This window comes from Carcharhinus amblyrhynchos, chromosome 6 (genome assembly GCF_965287045.1).
Source record: "Carcharhinus amblyrhynchos chromosome 6, sCarAmb.v2.hapA, whole genome shotgun sequence".
NCBI lineage: Eukaryota > Metazoa > Chordata > Chondrichthyes > Carcharhiniformes > Carcharhinidae > Carcharhinus > Carcharhinus amblyrhynchos.
This window is the reverse complement of record NC_137329.1, coordinates 123,612,326-123,636,850: the sequence shown is the minus strand read 5'-3', so window position 1 is coordinate 123,636,850 and position 24,525 is coordinate 123,612,326. Positions and strand designations below refer to the sequence as shown.

At 45.8% G+C, this 24,525-nt stretch overlaps 1 protein-coding gene across 1 annotated transcript in view; it reads left to right on the top strand.

The window, feature by feature from the left end:
- The window catches only part of utp20 (UTP20 small subunit processome component), a 139,105-nt gene that overhangs the window by 75,828 nt on the left and 38,752 nt on the right, over nucleotides 1-24,525 (top strand). The window contains exons 34-46 of the mRNA XM_080191390.1: nucleotides 84-137; nucleotides 340-492; nucleotides 2,612-2,767; nucleotides 6,462-6,599; nucleotides 11,242-11,379; nucleotides 13,238-13,377; nucleotides 14,969-15,057; nucleotides 17,011-17,285; nucleotides 17,772-17,911; nucleotides 18,946-19,102; nucleotides 21,088-21,186; nucleotides 22,751-22,918; nucleotides 23,861-24,027. Of these exons, the coding sequence (XP_080047516.1) occupies nucleotides 84-137; nucleotides 340-492; nucleotides 2,612-2,767; nucleotides 6,462-6,599; nucleotides 11,242-11,379; nucleotides 13,238-13,377; nucleotides 14,969-15,057; nucleotides 17,011-17,285; nucleotides 17,772-17,911; nucleotides 18,946-19,102; nucleotides 21,088-21,186; nucleotides 22,751-22,918; nucleotides 23,861-24,027 (1,874 nt within the window). The remainder of the gene's footprint in view (nucleotides 1-83; nucleotides 138-339; nucleotides 493-2,611; nucleotides 2,768-6,461; nucleotides 6,600-11,241; nucleotides 11,380-13,237; nucleotides 13,378-14,968; nucleotides 15,058-17,010; nucleotides 17,286-17,771; nucleotides 17,912-18,945; nucleotides 19,103-21,087; nucleotides 21,187-22,750; nucleotides 22,919-23,860; nucleotides 24,028-24,525) is intronic.

Sequence of the window (24,525 nt, the reverse complement as noted above, 5' to 3'; positions counted from 1 at the left end):
TTGGCAACAAGAATCAATATTTTGTTAAATTTAAAAGTGTTAAATATTTCGTAATTTTCTTTTCCCTGTTTCTTTTTTCAAAGACCTTGGCAGATCTGGATAACAGTCTACAGAACGTTGTGGAAATCGTCACAAAGGTACGGTGAAATAGGACGTAGAACACGACAGCACAAGCGGGCCCTTCGGCCCACAAGTTGCGCCGATCACGTCTATACCTACCAAGCCACAGAACTATCTGTAACTCCCAACCCCATTAAATATTCCTCAAACTTTGCAAAGCTTACATTGGTGGACTAATGTTTCCCACTCCTGACCCGAATCACTTTTTTCTCTTCTTAGTTAAATGCTTTTGACCGACAGCACCTGGATGACATTGATTTCGATGTTCGCCTGTCTGCATTCCAACTGGCGACTAACACCATCAAGGAGATGAGCGAGGTGGATGTAGTGTATCTGATTCCAGTCATGCACAACTGTTTCTACTCCATTCAGGTTTGTACAGGCTCTCCCAGCACATGTTTACACGCAGGCCTCAGTTCATGAAACTAGATAATGGGAATTCTTCAAACCGGTGGGAGGCTTTATGTAGATCAATGTTTCTGTAGTCTGGAATGCAATACCTCCAAGTGTTAGTTTAGTTCTTGTTCCCCAGGCCTAGCTTTCCTCCCCACCCTCACTGTTTCTATAATCTCCTCTTCTATATACCCTTCCCGTTTCTATAATCTCCTCCAGTCTCACAGTCCTCCGAGACTTCTGCACTAATCTAATTCTGGCCTCCTGAACAGCCCCTATTTTAATCGCTTCGCCATCAACAGCTGTCACTTCAGTAGTCTGGGACCAGAACTCTGGAATTCCCTCCCTGAGCCTCTCTTTCCTCCTCTAAGGCACTCCTTAAAGCCTACCTCCAAGCTGTGTTGGGTGATTTGAGCTAATATCTCCTAATGAAGCTCAGTGACATGTTTTGTACCCTGCGAGATTGGGCCTTTGGACATTGTTATGGTAATGGCTCCATATAAATGTAACTTGCTGTTTCAGCAGCGTACAAGTCATGGTTTGAAAATTCATTCACAAAGGTACCATATAGAAATATAGAAGATAGGAGCAGGAGAAGGCCATTTGGCCCTTCAAACCTGCTCCGCCATTCATCACAATCATGGCAGATCACCCAACTCAATATCCTAATCCTGCTTTCTCCCCATAACCTTTGATCCCGTTCACCCCAAGTGTTATATCCAGCTGCCTCATGAATACATTCAATGTTTTGGCATCAACCGCTTCCTGTGGTAATGAATTCCACAGGCTCACCACTCTTTGGGTGAAGAAATGTCTCCTCATCTCTGGCCTAAATGGTCTACCCCAAATCCTCAGACTGTGACCTCTGGTTCTGGACTCCCCCCACCATTGGGAACATCCTTCCTGCATCTACCCTGTCTAGTCCTGTTAGAATTTTATAAATCTGTATGAGATTCCCCCTCATTCATCTGAACTCTAGCAAAAACAATCCTAAACTGGTCAATCTCTCCTCATACATCAGCCCCGCATCCCCAGAATCAGCCTCATAAACCTTCACTGTACTCCCTCAAGAGCAAAAACATCCTTCCTCGTGTTCAAGAGTTCGATTTTAGAAATGATATTGATCCTAGTTTACCAAGTTAGCATAAACAGAGCTGTTAAAAGGACTGGAAAATCAGATTGACTCAGTGAGTTGGGATATTATAGTTGGAAACGCTTGTAAACGCCAATTACCTTGCTCCATAGCACAGACCATCTAAAGTGCCCAACACGAACCTCGTGCCACTGCTCCGCCCTGTTCACCTTGTTTCTGCGTGACTTGGATATTTTTGCCCAACTTTACCCTGCCGATAGTAGAACAATTGATTTGTGTGTATATATATCTTTTTAGTCTTTAAGGGGAATGTTTAAAATGTCAGCTTTATTCTACAGGCAGTCAGTATGTCTGGGAAAATGCAACTCAGGTGTTGAATAATTACTCATTTTAGCCTTGCATATGGTTGAGTAGAATTTGTGACCCTTTGCTTATTAAGTTCCCCTGGGATTTTTGATTAGAGTGATTGACAGGGTCATGTGGTGATGCATCCTGGATCTGCAGCAGAGAGAAAAAGCTTTTGCAGAAAGCTGTTAAATTTGTTGTTGAAGTTTGATTGAAGTCAGAAGGATTCTGGAACTCTATCCCTTTCTGAAAACTTCAAGACTGTCTCACTCATTACAGCAAGTGTGTGTGTATATGGTTGCTAACTGTATTTAAAGTGACATTTAAGTCTGTAAGAGAAATGTTGCTCAACTGGAACTGAAAAAATGATAAGTTAGAAATTAAATTTTTAAATATTGTTCAACTGTTAATACTAAGTTGCTTCATTTGTTTGAATTCTATTTAAACAGTGCTATTAAATAAAGGTTATTTTACTATAAAGATCCCTAATTTTTCAGTGGAATTACTCCTGGAAGGAAGTATCCTTTCTTCACATTTATGCCAAGTAGAAAAATTGTTGAGTCTAGTCTGGCTCAATAGTAAATCTTGGGGTTCTGGTCTGCGGACCCTAATGCTTCAGTCAGGTGGATGACACTTTTTGTCCTTTCATTTTACTTTCAGCTGGGTGAGATGACTCTAAGTGACAATGCGACACTTTGCCTGAGTGCAGTTGTTCAAAAAGTGGCTTCAGTTGACTGCTCAATGGAAGAATACAGGGACGTGATCTCCCGCACTCTGCTGGGGGCCTTGAGGAGCTGCCTGCAGTCACAGAATGAGGTGAGGTTGGGATACGCCGAGTAGGAGGTGTATGACCTCGGTTGCTGATGTGCTCCATCACTGCACCACTGATGAGTACAGTAAGAAGTCTCACAACACCAGGTTGAAGTCCAACAGGTTTACTTGGAATCATGAGCTTTCTGAGTGCTGCTCCTTCATTATCTGATGAAGCTCCAAAAGCTCTTGATTTCAAATAAACCTGTTGGACTTTAACCTGGTGTTGTGAGACTTCTTACTGTGCCCACCCCAGTCCAACACCCGCATCTCAATATCATGACCTTCAGGTCATGACACATTAGACCAGTGGTGGACAACCTGTAGCCCCAGAAGGGCCACACACAGCCCATCTGGGTTCTAAGTGAGGCCTATGAGACATCTTCTTGATTGTTGACCACGTGCAGGTTGCCACGTTCCACATTATCCAATTGGGAAGTATTTTCTGTTGGTCTGTGATATGTTCGGCGTGTGTTTAATGTATTCAATCTTACTGAATGTTTACTAACCACGGCCAATCTCGATTTCAATCTTGATGGAGGGCCACTCATGCAGCCCACTCACCAGGCAAGTTAGCCTATCACTGCCTTAGATAAAACATCATGGTAAAAAATGATGGATGGCCAAACGCCAGGAGTAGCCACATCGCTATAAATATTGATACTTGAGTCTTAAATAAGAACGTAAGTAGTAAGAGCAGGATTAGACCATTCAGCCCATCGAGACTGCTCCATCATTCCATACAATCATGGCTGATCTTGGGCATTAACTCCATTTTCCCAGCTGCTCCCCATCTCCCTTAGTTCCCCGAGAGGCCACAAATCTGTTCATCCCAGCTCTAAATATATTCCAAGATGGAGCATTCACAGCCCTCTGCCAGAGAGAATCCTAAAGATTCACAGCTCTTTAAGTGAAGTCATTTCTCTGTGTGGTATCTATGTAGTAACAAGGGGCTGAAAAGTTATCAGAGGTGGGTAGAAATGTGGAGTTGAGGTTCAGTCAATCAGCCTTACTGCAAGGTGGAACAGGCTTGAGGGGCCAAGTGGCCTACTCCTGCTCCTAATTCATATGGTAGTTCACATGTATGCACCTGAACAGGGGAGACGATGGCCTAGTGGCATTATCACTAGATTATTAATCCAGAAACTCAGTTAATGTTCTGGGGACTCGGGTTCGAATACCGCCATGGCAGATTGTGAAATTTGAATTCAATTCAAACCTGGAATTAAAAGTCTACTGATGACCATGAAACCGTTGTCAGTTATTGGAGAAACCCATTTGGTTGACTAATGTCCTTTAGGGAAGGAAATCTGCCGTCCTTACCTGGTCTGGCCTACATGTGACTCCAGAGCCACAGCAATGCTTGCAGGTGCAGCAGGTGGTCAGGAAGGTGAATGGGATGCTGGCCTTCATAGCGAAGGGGATTGAATATAAAAGTAGGGAGGTCTTGCTGCAGCTGTATAGGGTATTGGTGAGGCCGCAGCTGGAGTACTGTGTGCAGTTTTGGGCGCCGCACCTGCGCAAGGATATTTTGGCCTTGGAGGGAGTGCAGAGGAGGTTTACTAGGCTGATACCGGAGTTGAGGGGATTGAGCTATGAGGAGAGGCTGAATAAACTAGGCTTGTACTCGCTAGAGTTTAGAAGAATGAGGGGAGATCTCATTGAGACGTATAAGATGATGAATGGGATGGATAGGATAGAGGTGGAGAGACTCTTCCTGCTCAAAAAAGACAGTAGGACTAGGGGGCACAGCCTCAAGATAAAGGGGAGGCGGTTTAGAACGGAGTTGAGGAGGAACTTCTTCACTCAAAGGGTGGTGAATCTCTGGAATTCTCTGCCCGTTGAAGTGGTGGAGGCTGCCTCGCTAAATATTTTTAAGAAGCGGGTTGATGGGTTCTTGATAAGAGAGGGGATTAAGGGTTATGGGGAGAGGACGGGAAAGTGGAACTGAGCCACAACAGATCAGCCATGATCTTATTGAATGGCGGGGCAGGCTCGAAGGGCTAGATGGCCTACTCCTGCTCCTATTTCTTATGTTCTTATGTTCAATGTGGTTGACTCTCAACTGCCCTCGGGCAACTAGGAATGGGCAATAAATGTTGGCCCAGTCAGTGAAGCCCATCTCCCATAAATGAATAAAAAAAAGTCCTAAATGACTGACTCCTTATCCTGAGACTGTGCCCCCCATCTTTTAGATTCCTCCGACCAATGGAAAAATTGCACCTTATTTTTAATTACACTTTGAAGGGGTTGAGACTTTCAGAACACAGAATTAGCCGAGAAATATTTTTTGGGGCGACTCTTGTTTTCAGCCCTCCAGGACACTGAGGATTGATCTGGGCAGCACCAGAGGTGGGCTCACACCCACCGTTGACAGATCGTTAACACGTGAAAAACACAGATAGGGCTTCGCCAAAGAGTATACTCACTCGGGAGTGCTGCAAGGGTTACACCGTGGAGCTGTCCAAATTTGCCTTGGCATTCAGACAGACTAAGATAGTCTGAAAGTGGAAACTTTGTTGTTGCAGAATGGTGGGGAGACCGAGGGAGCCAGTGTCACCTCCAGGCACTCGTAATGAGCCTGTTGTGTTTTGCTTGGTGGGTTACTGTGATGTGAATTTGCTCAGTGTATCAAAGCCATATGTCTTATTGCTCAGGGGTAGCGTGCACAGATTGCCAAACCTGGTGATAGTGCTCTCTGACAGCCCTGTGTGGGTGCTGAGCAATTTACTGCACAGTTTGTAAACTCTGAAGATGATGCTTAACCCAGCTTGCTGTCTAATTGGACGCAAACCTCGATTTAGATAAAATGCCTGGAGGGCTTTTGTTTTTAAATTATCTGTTGTTGGGATGTGGGCATTGCTGGCTGGGCCAGCATTCATTACCCACCCCTTATTGCCCTTGAGAAGGTCGTAGTGAGCCGCGTTCCTGAACCGCTGCAGTCCGTATAGCGTAGTTATACCCACAGTGCTGTTAGGGGGAAATTCCAGCATTTGACCCAGCGACAGTGAATGAATTTAAATCCAATTCATTAAATGTATGTGGAATTAAAAAGCTCGTATCAATAGCAGAGATCATGAAACCACTGGAGCATTGTGAAAACCCACCTGATTGACTAATGTGCTTTAGGGAGGGGAATCTGCCGTCCTTACCCAGTCTGGCCTACATGTGCCTCCAGACCCACAGTAATGTGGTTTTCTCTTAACTGCCCTATGAAACTGTCCAATAAATCTCACAGTTCAAGGGCAATTAGGGATGGGCAACAAATACTGGCTATGATAACCCCAAAGTTCATGGGGAATCACTGATTGATAGTCATTAACTGTCCTCTGAAATGGCCTAGCGAACCATTCAGTTGTATTCCAGAAGGTAGCGCATCACCATCTCTCGAGGGCATTTAAGGGTGGGCAATAAATGCGAGCCTTTCCAACAATGTCCGCGGATGAATTAATGTTTAAAAAACAAACATTTTCTTGATCACATTGATCTGAGATTTATAGTAAAGGTTCATGGAGCCAAGGTGAATAGACCAAGATTGATGCATATGAGTTGTGATCTCACAGAATGATGGAACAGGCTTGAGGGGCCGATTGGCCTCCTGCTGTTCCTACATGGATGCACCTTGATTGTATTACATCATAGATGTGCTTAATTCACTTTATCTGATTGTATTTTTCTATTTTTGTTTGATTTATCGCAGAATGTTCAACAAGAATACACAACACTCCTTTGCTGTTTAATCCGTGCATTCCCTGAAAGGCCGGAGTTCCAGGACCTGGTACAGCTGACAGACCCTGATCCAGAGGCGGACTTCTTTGAGAACATGAAGCACATACAGGTGAATGGCACAAGGCATTCATTTCAATATATTCAGCGATGAGTGATTAAATTTACCCTAGAGAAAGGTCTGGTTGTGGTTGGGAATCAAATCACTTCAATGCTAGCAGTGTCATAGAGGTTTACAACATGGAAACAAGATCCTTCAGCCCAACTTGTCCATGTCACTCTTTTTAAACCGCTAAACTAGTCCAAATTGCCTGCATTTGGACCATATCCCTCTATACCCATCTTACCCATATAAGTGTCTGAATGCTTTTTAAAAGACAAAATTGTACCCGCCTCTTCTACTACCTCTGCAGCTTGTTCCAGACACTCACCATCCTCTGTGAAAAAATTGTCCCTCTGGACACTTCTATATCTCTCCCCTCTCACCTTAAACCTATGCCCTAGTTTTACACTCCCCTACCTTTGGGAAAGGATATTGACTATTGAACTGATCTGTGCCCATCATTATAGACACCTACAAGATCACCCCTCAGTCTTCTGCGCTGCAGAGAAAAAAGCCCCAGTCTATCCAGCCCCTCCTTATTACTCAAACCATCAAGTCCCGGTAGCATCCAAGTAAATCTTTTCTGTACTGTTTCTAGTTTAATAATATCCTTTCTATTAATAGGGTGACCAGAACTGTACACAGTGTTTGTAAATTATCTCTGCACAGAAGCTAACTCATTACAATGAGGAAAATAATGTATAATGCAACAAATACATCATTATTTCTTTTTTCTCTGCAGCGCAGAAGACAGGGGTGATCTTGTAGGTGTCTATAAAATAATGATGGGCACAGAGGTTTAAATGTCAACAAATGTCAACAAAGATTGACAAAGAAGTTGATAAAGAAGGGTAGGATAAACAATGAAGCTGGGCTAGCGCTTAATATAAAAAAGGATAGCAAGAGTTTTTATAAATATATAAAAAAGAGGCTGGCTAGGGTGAACGTTGGACCCTTAGAGGATGAGAGGGGGGGACTTAGTGGTACGGGATGGGAAATGGCTGAGGCTTTGAATAACTTTTTTGTTTCGGTCTTCACGGAGGAGAAGGTGAATAATTTGCCGGGTGTTAGCAATGGAAAGATGGTAGGAGTGGAGGGCCTGAATGACATTATTGTTACTAGAGAGGCAGTGCTCGACAGACTGGAGGGACTGATTGTGGACAAGTCCCCAGGACTGGATGGAATGCATCCAAGGGTTCTGAAAGAAATGGCGGAGGTTATAGTGGATGCCTTGGTGATTATTTTCCAAACGTCGCTGGATTCCGGGGAAGTGCCGGAAGATTGGAAAACGGCTAATGTTACGCTGTTGTTTAAGAAGGGTGGCAGGCAAAAGGCAGGGAATTATAGGCCGGTTAGTTTAACGTCTGTTGTAGGTAAAATGTTAGAATCCGTGATCAAGGAGAAAATAGCGAGGCATCTTGAGGAGAATTGTTTGATTGAGCAGACGCAGCACGGTTTTGTTAAGGGGAAGTCGTGTCTGACGAATTTATTGGAGTTCTATGAGGATGTGTCTAGGGCGGTGGATAGAGGAGAGCCGGTGGATGTGGTCTTTCTAGATTTTCAGAAGGCGTTTGACAAGGTGCCTCAAAAGAGGTTATTACAGAAGGTCGGGGGCATGGAGTTGGGGGTGGGGTGTTAGTGTGGATGGAGGATTGGCTGTCAAATGGGAGGCAGAGAGTGGGGGTCAGTGGGTGCTATTCGGATTGGTGGATGGTGACTAGTGGAGTGCCCCAGGGGTCGGTGCTGGGGCCTCAGCTATTTACCATTTATATAGATGATCTGGAGGAGGGAACCGAGTGTATGGTGTCGAAATTTGCTGATGACACCAAGATTGGTGGAACGGCAAATTGTGCAGAGGGTGTGGAAAGTCTGCAGAAGGATCTAGATAGGCTGGGCGAATGGGCCAGGAACTGGCAAATGGAATTTAATGTTGGCAAATGTGAGGTGGTCCACTTTGGTAGGAAGGACTATTACTTACATGGTGAAAAACTGCAGCATGTGACGGTGCAGAGGGACCTCGGGGTCCTTGTGCATGAGTCGCAAAAACCCAGCCTGCAGGTGCAGCAGGTGGTCAGGAAGGCAAATGGGATGCTGGCCTTCATTGAGAGGGGGATTGAATATAAAAGTAGGGAGGTCTTGCTGCAGCTTTATAGGGCACTGGTGAGGCCGCAGCTGGAGTACTGTGTGCAGTTTTGGTTGCCGCACTTACGCAAGGATATTTTGGCCTTGGAGGGAGTGCAGAGGAGGTTTACTAGGCTGATACCGGAGTTGAGGAGGTTGAACTATAAGGAGAGGCTGAATAAACTAGGCTTGTGAGGGGAGATCTCATTGAGACATATAAGATGATGACTGGGATGGATAGGATAGAGGTGGAGAGGCTCTTCCCGCTCAGAAAGGACAGGAGGACTAGAGGGCACAGCCTCAAGATAAAGGGGGGGCGGTTTAGAACGGAGTTGAGGAGGAACTTCTTCACTCAAAGGGTGGTGAATCTCTGGAATTCTCTGCCCATTGAAGTGGTGGAGGCTGCCTCGCTAAATATTTTTAAGATGCGGGTTGATAGGTTTTTGATAGGCAAGGGGATTAAGGGTTATGGGGAGAGGACGGGAATGTGGAACTGAGCCACGACAGATCAGCCATGATCTTATTGAATGGCGGGGCAGGCTCGAGGGGCTGGATGGCCTACTCCTGCTATTTCTTATGTTCTTAAACTTTTCATCAGTTGAACTTTGTATTGATGACTAACAATGGTATAAATATTTTAATTTACCTGCAAGTCCAGGGTAGACTGGAGATGGTACTAATAACTAAATGCTCAACATTTCTGTATATACTTGCCTGGCAGGTATGCCAATTTGGCTCAGCATTTGTTAAAATAACAAATACTTTAACTAGCAGCCGGTTTAATCATTTCTGAGCTTGAAATACAAAGTTACTTTTTAACGGAGGGTAATTTTGAATCGGGGAATTATCCCTGAGCACTGGTTAGCACTGCTGCCTTGCAGCGCCAGGGACCCAGGTTCAGTTCTGGCCTTGGGTGACTGACTATGTGGCATTTGCAGTGCCGCACGGTGGTTAGCACTGCTGCCTCACGACGCCAGGGACCCACACTCGATTCCCAGCATGGGTCGCTGTCTCTGTGGAGTTTGTATGTTCTCCCCGTGTCTGTGTGGGTGTGCTCTGGATGCTCCGGTTTCCTCCCATTGTCCAAAAATGTGCAGGTTAGGCTGATTGGCCATGCTAAATTGCTCTTTACTGTCAGGGAGATTAGTCGGGTGAATATGTGGGGCTACGGGTATAGGGCCTGGGTGGGATTGTTGTCGGTGTAGGCTCAGTGAGCTGACTAGCTCCTTCTGCACTGTAGGTATTATGTGATTCAATGATTTGCACGTTCTCCCCGTGTTTGCGTGGGCTTCCTCCTGTGGCTCTGGTTTCCTCTCTCAGTCCATAGAAGTGCTGGTTAGGTGTGTTGGCAATGCTAACTGTGCAGTGTTGCAGGGATAGAGTAGGGTGTGGGCCTGGGTAAGATACTCTTGTTGGAGAGTCCATGCAGGTTACATAAGAACATAAGAAATAGGAGCAGGAGTAGGCCATCTAGCCCTTCGAGCCTGCCCCGCCATTCAATAAGATCATGGCTGATCTGTCGTGGCTCAGTTCCACTTTCCCGCCCTCTCCCCATAACCCTTAATCCCTTCTCTTATCAAAAACCCATCAACCCGCTTCTTAAAAATATTTAGCGAGGCAGCCTCCACCACTTCAACGGGCAGAGAATTCCAGAGATTCACCACCCTTTGAGTGAAGAAGTTCCTCCTCAACTCCGTTCTAAACCGCCTCCCCTTTATCTTGAGGCTGTGCCCCCTAGTCCTACTGTCTTTTTTGAGCGGGAAGAGTCTCTCCACCTCTATCCTATCCATCCCATTCATCATCTTATACGTCTCAATGAGATCTCCCCTCATTCTTCTAAACTCTAACGAGTACAAGCCTAGTTTATTCAGCCTCTCCTCATAGCTCAATCCCCTCAACTCCGGTATCAGCCTAGTAAACCTCCTCTGCACTCCCTCCAGGGCCAAAATATCCTTGCGCAGGTGCGGCGCCCAAAACTGCACACAGTACTCCAGCTGCGGCCTCACCAATGCCCTATACAGCTGCAGCAAGACCTCCCTACTTTTATATTCAATCCCCCTCGCTATGAAGGCCAGCATCCCATTCGCCTTCCTGACCACCTGCTGCACCTGCAAGCTGGGTTTTTGCGATTCATGCACAAGGACCCCGAGGTCCCTCTGCACCGTCGCCTGCTGCAGTTTTTCGCCACGTAAGTAATAGTCCTTCCTACCATTCTTCCTACCAAAGTGGACAGGTTACATGGGCCAAATGGCCTCTTGAGAGAGTCGACGCAGACTAGATGGGCCGAATGGCTTCTTTTGCACTGTAGGGATGCTGTGAATCCCTAGCCACTCAACTTCTCCAAAACAGATTATTTGTTCATGATCACACTGCTGATTGTGGGATCTTGCTGTGCACAAATTGGCTGCTGGCTTTTCTACATTGTAGCAGTGACTACAAAACAGAAGCACTTCATTGGCTGGGAAGTGTTTCGGGGTGTCAGGTGATCTTGAGAGTGATGTAATGAATTCCTTTTCTCGTGGATGCTTAGATTCACCGGAGAGCTCGCGCCCTGAAAAAACTGGCAAAACATCTCGATGAGGGGAAAATTACTCTGCCCTCCAAAGCTTTGGTGCAGTTCGTCATGCCATACGCTACTGCAACGGTGTTTAATGAAAGCATGCTGAAGGTAAGAACTGCCTTTTTGTAACTTGGGACAAATGGAGGCCATTCAGCTCCTCTGGCCCTTGCATCATTCAATCGGATCATGGCTTATAACTGTACCTTAACTTTGATTCCATAACATTTAATATTCTTACCTACTTGACATGTTCAGTTGAGCAATGATCTCAATGGTCTTTTTAGGGGAGAGGGTTTCAGATTTTTTTAAAAAAAATTTCACTCATGGGACATTGGCATCTCTGGCTGGCGTCATTCAGTGAACAGCTCTGACGAAGGGTTATCTAGACTCAAAATGTTGGCTCTATTCTCTCCACACAGATGCTGTCTGACCCACTGAGATGTTGTAGCATTTTCTGTTTTTGTTTCATATTCTAGCATCCGCAATAATTTGCCTTTATTATTCCTGAACAACCTGCCTGTAATTTTAATGTTCTATCCCCTTCTTATAGAGTCATAGAGGTTTACAGCTTGGAATCAGTCTAACTTGTTCATGCACCTTTTTTTAAACCACTGAGCTAGTCTCAATTGTCCGCATTTGGCCCATATCCCTCTATACCCATCGTACCCATGTAACTGTCTAAACGGTTTTTAAAAGACAAAATTGTACCCACCTCTACTACTGCCTCTGGCATCTTGTTCCAGACACTCACCACCCTCTGTGTGAAAAAATTGCCCCTCTGGACCCTTTTGAATCTCTCCCCTCTCACCTTAAACCTACGCCCTCTAGTTTTACACTCCCCTCCCTTTAGGAAAAGATATTGATTATCTAGCTGATCACCCCTAAACTTCTGGTCTTCCCCAGTGGAAGGAATAATTATTTTATATCCAATCAAATCTTTCAGTTGTTTCCCTTTAGAAAGGAGACTAAAACTGTATACTAGTCTCCAAGTGTAGTTGCACCAATGAGTTACAGCAAGACTTTTCTACTTTTATACACCTCCTTCTTTGCAATAGAGAGGTGGTGAGACGGCAGTGTACTCCATTCACTGCTAGTATCTTCCCCCCCACTGACTTCTGGTGCCCAGGGTGGAATGCAATTGCACCAGAATTAGAGGTGGAATATTCTGGAAACATGAAAGATCATGCAGCGCGATATGGAGAGGGAGGAAAACGGAGTTAACGTTTTTTATCAGTGACCTTTCGTCAGAATTGGAAAATACTGGGTGGCACAGTGGTTAGCACTGCTGCCTCACAGCGCCAGGGACCCGGGTTCAATTCCCAGCTTAGGTCACTGTCTGTGTGGAGTTTGCACATTCTTCCTGTGTCTGCATGGGTTTCCTCCGGGTGTTCCAGTTTCCTCCTACAGTCCAAAGATGTGCGGGTTAGGTGGATTGACCACGATAAATTGTCCCTTAGTATCAGAGATTAGGAGGGTAAATACTTGGGGTTACAGGGATAGAATTTGGGTGAGATTGTTGTTGGTGCAGGCTCAGTTGACCAAATGGCCTTTTTCAGCACTGTAGACTCTATGATGCTATGATATTAAAGATTAACATTAGCATTAACAAGACCAAAGGAAAGTGTGGTGGTTATCCTTTTAAGGTTCCATTACATGACCCAGTGAACCAACTGGGGAGCAGGGTGGGTGATCACACTGGTGAGGGCAGGCCTCTGAACTCAGAATCGTCTTGGGAACTGAATGCAGCCACAAGGCTGCAAGCCTCTGTACAGTATTAATCTGTAAATAAACAGACTGTGCTCTTCCGAAACTGGTGAAGAGCATCCTTTACAGGAAGGGAGTTGTTTCTCCCACTTTGATTGGCCAGTGCTAACTTCCAGCCAAAGAGAGGAGGGTTAAAATGGGGGCTTTTGACTTTGTTTCAATTTCTTCCCCTGACTTTTTCTTTCATTGTAAAATTCTTCAGCATGAGAATATGATCTCGGCATCTGTGGAACTTGTTGGAGCTGTGTGCAAGCGCCTCTTGTGGACGCCGTATCTTTTTCACCTCAGACGCTACATTCATGTCCTGCGAACTTCACAGATCAACCTGAAGCTGGGCGTCAGGTATGTGGAACAGGGTCCAGAGCGATGGAACTGGGACAACAAACCAGGAAATGCTTTTTTTCCTCAAACGAGCCAGCTTAACATACACGCTGAGGCTTATTCTTTCTGAATACCACACTTGAGAAACTCTGGGAGAAAGCAGCCCACTTGATCGACATCCCATACACCCCTTTAAACACGCACTCCCTCCACAATAGATGCACAGTAGCAACTCACCATCTAATAAGATGCACTGCAGCAACTCACGAAGGCTCCTTCGACAGCACCTCCCCAGTCTGTGACAAGAGCAGCAGATACACCACCACCTGCAAGTTCTCCAGCAAGCCATTCACCAGTGGGTAGCGCACGGTGGTTAGCACTGCTGCCTCACAGTACCACGGGACCCGCGTTTGATTTCAGCCTTGGGTCACTGTGGAGTTTGCACATTCTCCCCGTATCTGTGTGGGCTTCTCCCCATATCTGGTGCTCTGGTTTCCTCCCAAGGTAGAAAGGCGTGCGAGTTAGGTGGATTGGCCATGGTAAATTGCCCCTTAGTGTAGGTTAGTGGGATTACGGGGAGAGGGTTCTGGTGGAGATTCGGTGCTGACTGGGTGGACCGAATGGCCTCCTTCTGCACTGTAGGGATTCTATGAAACATGTTGATTTGGAAATATATAATCATACAAACCCTACAGTGCAGGAGGTGGCCATTTGGCCCATCGAGTCTGCAGCGACAACAATCCCATTCCAGGCCCTATTCCCACAACCCCACAGATTTACCTCGCTAATCCCTCTATCTACACATCCCAGGACACTATTGGCAATCCACCTAACCTACACATCTTTGGACTGTGGGAGGAAACCGGAATATCTGGAGGAAACCCACGCAGACAAGGAGAACGTGCAAACTCCACACAGACAACGACCCAAGCCGAGAATCAAACCCGGGTCCCTGGAGCTGTGAGGCAGCAGTGCTAACCACTGTGTCGTCCTACCTTCAGTGTCAGTGGATCAAAAACCAGGAACTCCATCCCTGACAGCACTGTGAGTGTACCTACACGTGGACTGTAGAGGTTCAAGGAGCCTCCGACTTCCTGAAGGCAATTGGGGATGGGCAATAAAAATGCTAACCCTGGCCAGTGATGCCCACTTCCCATGAAAAAAAAACTTGCACATAAACAGTGAGGAGCTAGAAAAGACCTTTTTGATCCCACCACAACTGCAATGACAACATATATACTCTCCTCCCTCTGCCCAAAGCCAGATGAAAAGCAATTCACCTTCTGTTCCCTGCAGCTTTCTGCAAAAGATAAAGAAATCTGGTTAAAAAACAACATGGGGAGGAGGGTTAATTTGGAAAATTTCCCTCCTAATCCTATCCAGGGGATCGAATCTAATCCTTCAGGTAGCACTGGCCCTGAGGAGCATTGATTTTGTGAATCAGGCGTGATGCCCTAAGCTGTTATCTGGCTCTGTCAGTGCTCTATGTTATCTGGTCTCACCAATAACTGACACTGAAAAGCAGTTCATCTTCTGTTCCCTGCAACTTGTGAATTTTTCCAGCAACACTTCGATGTTTCTCACTCAGCGCTGATAATTCTCTCTCGTATAGTTTGCTACTGGCCGTGTTGCAAGCCTTTCACTTTGATCCGGAGAGTTTGCGGAGGGAGCTTGAAGCGTTTCAGAAGACTGTCAATGAAAGTAAGCACCTAAAACTGAGTCTTTTCTGGTCTGCAGTTTTCTTTAAGTGCGCATATGGCGGAATGCGCTGTATGTGCTGTTGTATTGATGAGAATAACATAAGAACTAGGAGCAGGAGTTGGCCATCTGGCCCCTCGAGCCTGCTCTGCCATTCAATAAGATCATGGCTGATCTTTTCATGGACTCAGCTCCACTTACCCACCTGCTCACCATAATCCTTAATCCCTTTACTGTTCAAAAATTTATCCTTGCCTTAAAAACATTCAATGAGGTAGCCTCAACTGTTTCACTGGACTGGGATTTTCACAGATTCACAACCCTTTGTGTGAAGAGGTTCCTCGTCAACTCAGTCCTAAATCTGCTTCCCCTTATTTTGAGGCTATGCCCCCTAGTTCTAGTTTCACCCGCCAGTGGAAACAACTTCCCTGCTTCTATCTTATCTATTCCCTTCATAACATTATATGTTTCTATAAGATCTCCCCTCATTCTTCTGAATTCCAATGACTGTAGCCCCAGTCTACTCAGTATCTCCTCATAAACCAACCCTCTCAACTCTGGAATCAAGCACGGTTCTGTTGTTCTGTGTTATTCTATGTAACGCCCAAATTGACGAGAGGATATATCCAAGGACGTGCAGGTTAGATGGATTGGCCATGGTAAATATGCGGGGTTTACAGGGATAGGACAGGGGCTTGGGAGTGGATAGGGTGCTCTTTCGGATGGTTGGTGCAGACTCGATGGGCCAAATGGTCCCCTTCTGCACTGCAGAAATTCTGTGATTCTATTTGCAGAAATCTCAGAATGAGTCCCGTCAATTAGTGTAAATCGATTGGTGACTAGAACAGGACATCTGTTAGATTCACACCAATGATTGGGATTGTTGGGAAATGAGTTATTCTTCAGCAGCTTAAACTAAGTGGTCCACAGCAGAGCAGGTCAATTGGACTCATTTAAACTGAATTATAAATACTTGTAGATTAGCAGGAAAAAGCAGGCCATGGGCAGGCTTCAATGGTAGATCCGGCCATGGATGCTGGGCGCGCGGGAGGCCGGGTGCAGTGAGATAAACTCCTCAGGACCTATACAGGAACTCTCTCTGACCCGAGGGTGTGACTGAGGTGGTGGTTGGAGACTGCTTTGGGAGGCAGTGTTTAAAAACCGTGCCGATTCCAGTGGAAGTGGTTGTTACAGTATTAATACCCACACTAACAATGATAGAGGAAGATCAGTTATATTAATAACTGTGTCCAGTGAAAGGGTTAACAGCGACAAGTCACAATGATCATGAGTGTAAAATCCCACTGTTTTTACACACTCTTTGACACGGCTTGGCCCAGATTGCATCCACTTTCAGTGGAAGCCACAGAGGAAAGCCCCGAGCCGTAGATTAGATGCGGGGATTGGTATTGATGACCGTGGAAATACTGAATTGCTGTAAAAACCCAGTAATGTCCTTTCGGAAAGGAGATCGGCTGTCCCTCTGTGGTCCAGCCATGTGAATGGCTGCACGATGCGCCTAGTTGTATTGGAGGTGGTGGCTCGTTGCCAATCGAAAGAAAATCACCAACGTTCTTTTCCTTCTCAACTCTCACAGGCTGTCGGCAGAGCTAGGCCGAGCTCGGTAGCTCGGCTAGCATTTGTTGCCCGTCTCCTTATGAGGGGATGGCAGTGGTGCAGAAGTAGTATTTCTCACAGGCTAGTAATCCAGAGAGCCAGGGTAAAGCTCTGGCGACCTAGGTTCGAATCCCACCATGGCAGATGGTGAAATTATAAAAATCTGGAATTAAACTTCTACCTGTGACCATGAAACCATTGTCTAAAAACCCATCTGGTTCACTAACGTCCATTTCTGATCCGGTAAAGGATGTGGCTGCTAGGCAGTGACGGCAGAAGCTGATGAGGGAACCAGAAAAGGGAAGAACGTACTTGTGATGTTTTCATTCTGCCCTGTAGGTTCTGTGAAGGGAAGTGAGGAGGATGAGACCGAAGCCATGGAAGTGGAAGTTGGTATTGATGAAGGGAAGGAAGAATCTGCAGAAATACTCGCTGAAGATAATGCAATGAGTGACGATGAGGCAGCTGGCAAAGATGTCCCAACAAAGGAGGTGAAGAAATCCTTGGTCTTCCAACCTAAGAATCAGCAGCAGCTGGACACTCTGATTGATCACATTCAAGCAACCATCACAAAGAACATCCTGCCCAAACTGCAGAAATGCCTAATTGCAAAGGTCAGTGAGCAAAACCTGAATAACTCGTGTTTCTCTCACTCTTCACCCACTTCTGCTCGTCACTGTCTCATTTCTCCTGTTCATCAGTTCTCTCTTTTTCTCTCCCTCTCGCCCTTCCCTTCCCAGCCCCCCTTCCCTCCCCTTCCCCTTGGCACCCCCCCCCCCCAAAACCCGGACCCCTCAACCCCTCTTGACGTCCTCCACCTCTCCCTCGGCCCCCTCCTCAGCCCCGCTCGTCCCCTTCCTCCTCCCGCCCCGGCTTTTGGTTCCCCTCCGCCCCTCAACTCCCTCTCCTCCCTCTGCCCCCTCAGCCCTTTGTTCTCACCGCCATCATCCCCTGACTTGCCTCCCCTCCTCTCCTCTCTTTCCCCCTCCCGGTTCAGCTGCCTTGCTGCTCCTTGTTGCCTTCCCCCTGTCGCGAGTGCCGTGCTCCTTCTCTGTCTCCTCTGGCCCTCTGTCACTCACGTTGTGATGAATTGTTGACAGGTGGAAAGAGATGACCAGCACAAGTTGGTGAAATCAAAAATAGTCAATAGTGAGGAGTTGGTGCGTATTCCGCTGGCATTCGCCATCGTTAAACTGCTGCAGTCTCTACCCAAGGAAACCATGGATTCTAATTTACCCAGGTATTATATCGTGCTCACCATGTCTATTGGGGTGGCGGGGGGATGGTTTATTGAAGTCAATTTCACTAAGTGGGAAGGACAGTGTTACATTTACCAAAGACATTGAACTATTCCTTTTTCCTGACATTCCTGTGACAGTGAGTTCCACATTCCAATACTTCAATAATATGCAAAAACTTGTATCCATTCGCTCTTGTTCTCAAGAACACCAATCTTTCCTAATTGTTATAAAACCTCAGTTCTGGTGCCATCCTTTTTAGTTCCTCTTTTGCACTTTCTCCTGTGCCTTTGGTGTCCATTTATGACACTGACACCAGAACTGTGCACAGGATTCTGGCCTCGTGCGCAGTATTCCTGCACTGTGCACGGTATCCCTGCATTGTGCGTGGCATTCCGGTATTGTTTGCGGTATCACAATGTCTTGCGCTGTGTACCCGCCCAAACTGATAGGAGAGCGAGCAGGGACCAGGAACGAAAGGGTTGATTATACGTTTACAGGTTTTTCTCTCTCCTCTCTGCCACGTTTCATTTGGTAGCACCCTCATTTCCTGTGTGTCGCAAACAGGGCAACTTCAGTACAAAAATCCAGCCTGGCACTCCTGTGCTTCACTGAGGGAGTACTGCATTGTCAGAGGTGCGATTTGAGATGAGACATTAAGCTTAGCGTCTAACTGCATCAATAATTCCCCTACCCTCCATACATTGCATACGCTAGTAAATCATTTGGTTAAACTATTTTCTGTCTGAATGTAAGGTTGATCACTCACGATCTAATGTTTGAGCATACGACAGCAGTGTTTGAAGAAGAGCCTGGGAATTATTCCCAATGTCCCGGCAATATTTACCCTCATTTACATCACATGATCTGATAATGACCAGATTAGTATTTATGGGAGCTTGCTGTGCAGCAATTGTCTGTCATCTTTCCTACATTACAGCAGCGGTCGCTCCTGATTGGCTGTAAAGCACCTTGAGGCATTAGCTGATGTTGAAGAGAGTTATAAAAATGTTAATCTCTCTCTCCTTTTTCTCAGCGTCCTCTTAAAAGTTTGCGTGCTATTGAAGAACCGAGCGCAGGAGATCCGAGATGTTGCCCGCAACACCCTGATTAAAATAATCGAGACTTTAGGCCCAGGATATCTGTTGTACCTCCTCAAAGAGATGCGGTCAGCTTTAATCAAGGGCTATCAGGTAACATGCTTCAGCTAACTGAATATTAATGTTTAAAGTTTGTTTATTAGTGTCACAAGTAGGCTTACGTTAACGCTGCAATGAGGTCACTCTGAAAATCCCCTAGTAGCCACACTCGGGTACACTGAGGGAGAATTTAGCATGGCCGATACACCTAACCAGCATGTCTTTCAGACTGTGGGAGAAAACCGGAGCACCCGGAGGAAACTCACACAGACACGAGGAGAACGTGCGGACTCCACACAGATAGTGGCCCGAAGCTGAAATCAAGCCTGGGTCCCTGGCGCTGTGAGGCAGCAGTGGTAACCACCGTGCCGCCCCACTGTCTTACATTAGACAGTCATTGTACAGGACATGCAGTACATGTAAGCCAGATGGTCCATCTACTCCGTCCTGGTGTTCGAATTGCATGAGTCTGCTACCGCCCTTCTCCGTCGTGGTCCTTCTCTGTCTCGGCCCATCTCCATCTCGTTATGTTCCTTTCTCCCTCCTCCTCCTCAGGATTGCGCTTAAATGTGTCTGTTAACCATGCCAACCTCTCACTGTGCTCAGTCCACATGTAAGAATAAATTGTCCAGATCATATTAAAAGTGCTACTTGGGTTTTTGTGAACTTTGGCAAGGGGAAATTTTTTAAATTGTTCATGGGATGTGGGTATTGCTGTCCAGGCCAGGGTTTACTGCCCATCCCTAATTTTTAAAAACTTTTTAATGGGGTGTGGACATTGCTGGCTAGGCCGACATTTATTGTTCATCCCTAATTGCCCTGGCGGAGGGGGGGGATTTTAAGAGTCAGCCACATTGCTGTGGCTCTGGAGTCACATGGAGGCCAAACTGGGTAAGGATGGCAGATTTCCTTCCCTAAAGGACATTCGTGAACCAGATGAGTTTTTTGTGATAATTGACAATGGCCATCATTAGACTTTTAATTCCAGATTTTTATTCTGTTCACATTTCACCATCTGCCGTGGTGGGATTCGAACCTGGGCCCTCAGAGCACTACCCTGGGCCACTGGGTTACTAGTCCAGTGACAATACCGCCAATCCACTGTTTCCCCTTGCCCCTTGAAAAGGTGGAAGTGAGCCGCCGCCTTGAAGTACTGCAGTCCGTGTGGTCTAGTTTTACTGGAATGGCAGTGAGATCTGATATTACTCACCCTCAATCAAACACAGGCTTATGTGATCAATACAGAGTAAAATTACATCAATATTAGAACGTAGAAAAACTACAGCAGAAACAGGCCCTTTGGCCCATAAGTTGCGCTGATGATATCCATACCTACTAGGCTTACCTATAACCCTCAATTCTATTAAGTTCCATGTACTCATCCAGAAGCCTCTTGAAAGACCCCATAGAATTTGCCGCTACCACCACCGACGGCAGCAGATTCCATTCACCCACCACCCTCTGAGTGAAAAACTTACCCCTGACATCCCCTCTGTATCTACTCCCCAGCACCTTAAACCTGTGTCCTCTCGTAGCAACCATTCCAGCCCTAGGAAATAGCCTCCAAGAATCCACCCGATCTATACCTCTCAACATCTTATACACTTTTATCAGGTTACCTCTCATCCTTTGTCTATGTAAGGAGAAAAGACCGAGCTCCCTCAACCTATCCTCATAAGGGATGCCACCCAATCCAGGCAACATCCTTGTAAATCTCCACTGCACCCTTTCAATAGCTTCCACATCCTTCCTGTAATATTTGAAGAATAAGATTGAGATAAAATTGAAGATGTAATTAATTTTTAACTACCCTTTTAGCAAATGTCTAATACTGTCAGGCAGACAATCCTGTGATCTACTGTAACTTGAAAGAATTAGAGTGAAACCAACATAATTTGTGTTTGTTATTTTTGAAGTGTTTACATTGAAACTCTTGACGTAACTTTCTACTACCCTGACTAACAGTACATAGAACTCTGTTTCCAGATTGTGTCTGGGTGTTTACTGTTCATGGAAACTCCTGTTTTTTATCTTGCTAGGTGCATGTTTTGACCTACACAGTCTACATGTTGTTAAAGAATCTCACACCTATACTTAACAGTGCTGATTTGGACCCTTGTATGAACATTCTTATTGAGGTAAGAATTAGTTCTCTGGTGTTATTAATTAATGTGTTCACGTACAAACAAAAGGAAAAATGCATTTTATTTATCTAGTGACTTTCACACTCTCAAGATGTGAGAAAGTGCTTTACAATGAATGAAGTACTTCTTTGGAGAAAAAAAGTCACCAGTTTGTGCTCAGCGAGCTTCCAGGCCAACGTCAGTGGCTAGATCATCTATTTTCATAGAATCCCTACAGTGCAAAGGTGGCCCTTTGGCCTATTGAGTCTGCACTGACCACAATCCCACCCAGACCATATCCCCGTGACATCACATATCTACCCGGCTAGTCTCCCTGACACTAAGGGGTAATTTTCCATGGCCAATCCACTTAGCCCGCACATCTTTGGGGTGTGGGAGGAAAGAGGTGTTGGTTGAGGAATAAATATTGGCCCAGGATACAGGAGAAAATTCTTCTGCTCCTCTTTGCAATGGATCTTTTTATGTCCACGTGAGAGACAGTGAGCCCTTGGTTTAACAATCCTTGGAAGGTGGTACCTCTGAGTGCAGCACTCACTCAGTCCTAAAGTGTCCGCCTGGACTATAGACTCAAAGTGTCTGATCTGAAACTTGAACCCACTCGCTGATTGGGACAAGAATGCTGTCAACTGAACCCTGACTGGCACCTGGTCAAATATGTCACTCTTAAATTCAACAGATTTGGTCTTGGAGAATGAGAGCATTCAGTTCATTTAGCCTGTGCTGTCCCCTTGACTCCATTACTCTGTCCTTATGTCAAAGAACAGAGAAAACAAAGAAAATTACAGCACAGGAACAGGCTCTTCAGCCCTCCAAGACTGCACTGACCATGCTGCCTGATGTAACTAAACCCCCTACCCTTCCAGGGACCATATCCCTCTATCCCGATCCTATTCATGTATTTGTCAAGAAGCCCCTTAAAACTCACTATTGTATCCGCTTCCACTACCTCCCCCGGCAACGAGTTCCAGGCAACCACCACCCTCTATAAAACATCTTGTACATCTTGTACATCTCCATGTACATGAATATGGACATCTTGTACATCTTGTGGAGATGCCGGCGTTGGACCGGGGTGGGCACAGTCAGAAGTCTCATAACACCAGGTTAAAGTCCAACAGGTTTATTTGGAATCACTAGCTTTCGGAGCGCTGATCCTTCATCAGGTGAGTGCAATTTAGCGTGGCTAATTCCCTTGCCTTGTACATCTCCTTTAAACTTTGCCCTTCGCACCTTAAACCTGTGCCCCCTCGTAATTGACTCTTCCACCCTGGGGAAAAGCTTCTGACAATCCACTGTGTCCATGCCTCTCATAATCCTGTAGACTTCTATCAGGTCTCCCCTCAACGTCCGTCGTTCCAGTGAGAACAAACCAAGTTTCTCCAACCTCTCCTCAGTCCGTTTTTTCGAATATTTATCCACTTCTGTTTTAAAGGCTATGATGGATTCTGTGTCGTGTTACAGTTTCTGGCAGTAATTAGTGATTTTATTAATTAAGAATATAGTTGTCCTGAGCGCGAACATTGTTGCTGTTACCGTGAAATAATCTCTGTCTCTCTAGATTTTTAACCATGAACTGTTTGGTGCAATTGCGGAAGAGAAAGAAGTGAAGGGAATTGTGAGCAAAGTGATGGAAGCGAGGAGAAGCAAAAGCTTTGATTCCTATGAGATTCTGGCTCAGTTTGTGGGGAAGGCTCACGTTGCCAACCTAATCCTGCCACTGAAAGAGGTAAACGTGCACGCGGCAGGTAGTGAACTGACTTTGAAGGAAGCTAAACTCTGCCTCCCTATGAACAAAGAACAGGACAACACGGGAACAGGCTCTTCAGCCCCCTCCAAGCCTGCACCGATCATGATCCCTGCCTAAACTGAAACCATGTGCACTTACAGAGTCCGTATCCTTCCATTCCCGTCCGATTCATGTATTTGTCTAGTTGGCCCTTAAATGTCGCTATCGTTCCAGCTCTCCCCGCCTCCACACATTCATCACCCTCTGTGTAAAACACTTGCCTCGCGCATCTCCTCTAAACTTTTCCCTACGGACCTTTGAACCTATGCCCCCGTGTACTTGACTTTTGTACCCTAGAAAAGAGCATCTGACTATCCACTCTGCACATGCCCCTCATGATCTTGTAAACCCCTATCAGATCACCTCTCAACCTCTGTTGTTCCAGCGAGAACAAACTGAGTTTATCCAACCTCTCCTCATAGCTAATACCCTCCAGGCCAGGCAACACCCTGGTAAACCTCTTCTGTATCCTCTCCAAAGTATCCACATCCTTCTGGTAGTGTGGTGACCAGAATTGTGCACAATATTCTAAATGAGGCCTAACTAAGGTTCTATAAAGCTGCAGCATAACCTGCCAATTAATATATTCAGCGCCTCAACCGATGAAGGCAAGCATGCTGCATGCTTTCTTGACAATCTTTATCCACCAGGATTACCACTTTCAGTGATCGGTGGACATGTACACCCAGACCTTTCTGCCTGTCGATATCCCTAATGGTGGTACCATTTACTGTATAATTCCTACATGCGTTGGACCTTCCAAAATTCATTACCTCGCACTTGTAATGTGATGTGCCTTGGAGCATTTTTTACTACAGTAAAGGCGCTATATAAATGCAAGTTGTTGGCGCTAGGTGTTAATGTGGAGTTTTACATTTTCAGATATTGGAGAACACGACTATGCTTAAGCAAGCTCGGAAGGTTCAGCAAGTGTTTCATCGCATTGTGGCTGGCCTGTTACTGAATAAGGCAATGACAGCGGATTCCATCCTGTTACTGAGCCATGGGCTGGTGACCCAGAGCTTACCGCTAATGGTCAAGCGTACTAAGTGAGTGATCATTCATTTCAATAGCTGTTTGAGAGAGTGGGAATTAGCCACGCTAAATTGCACTCACCTGATGAAGGATCAGCGCTCCGAAAGCTAGTGATTCCAAATAAACCTGTTGGACTTTAACCTGGTGTTATGAGACTTCTGACTGTGCCCACCCCGGTCCAACGCCGGCATCTCCACATCAATATGTGTAGGTTGACCATGGCTAATCCATCTAATGTGTGGGGCACGGGGATAAGGCGGGAGAGAGGACCTGAGTGCGATAGTTTGTCATGGAGGTGGTGTAGCCTCAATGGCCGCCTCCTGCATTATAGGGATTCTGTGATAAGTGTATCACCATGAGATCCCACTTTTCTGACCAGTCTGCCATATGGGACCTTGTCAGGTGCTTGACTGAAACCCACGTAGACAACATTCACCACAGTACCCTCATCAATCCACCTTGTTGCTTCTGCTAAGTTAGCAAGATGTAATCTTCTCCTAACAAAGCTGTGC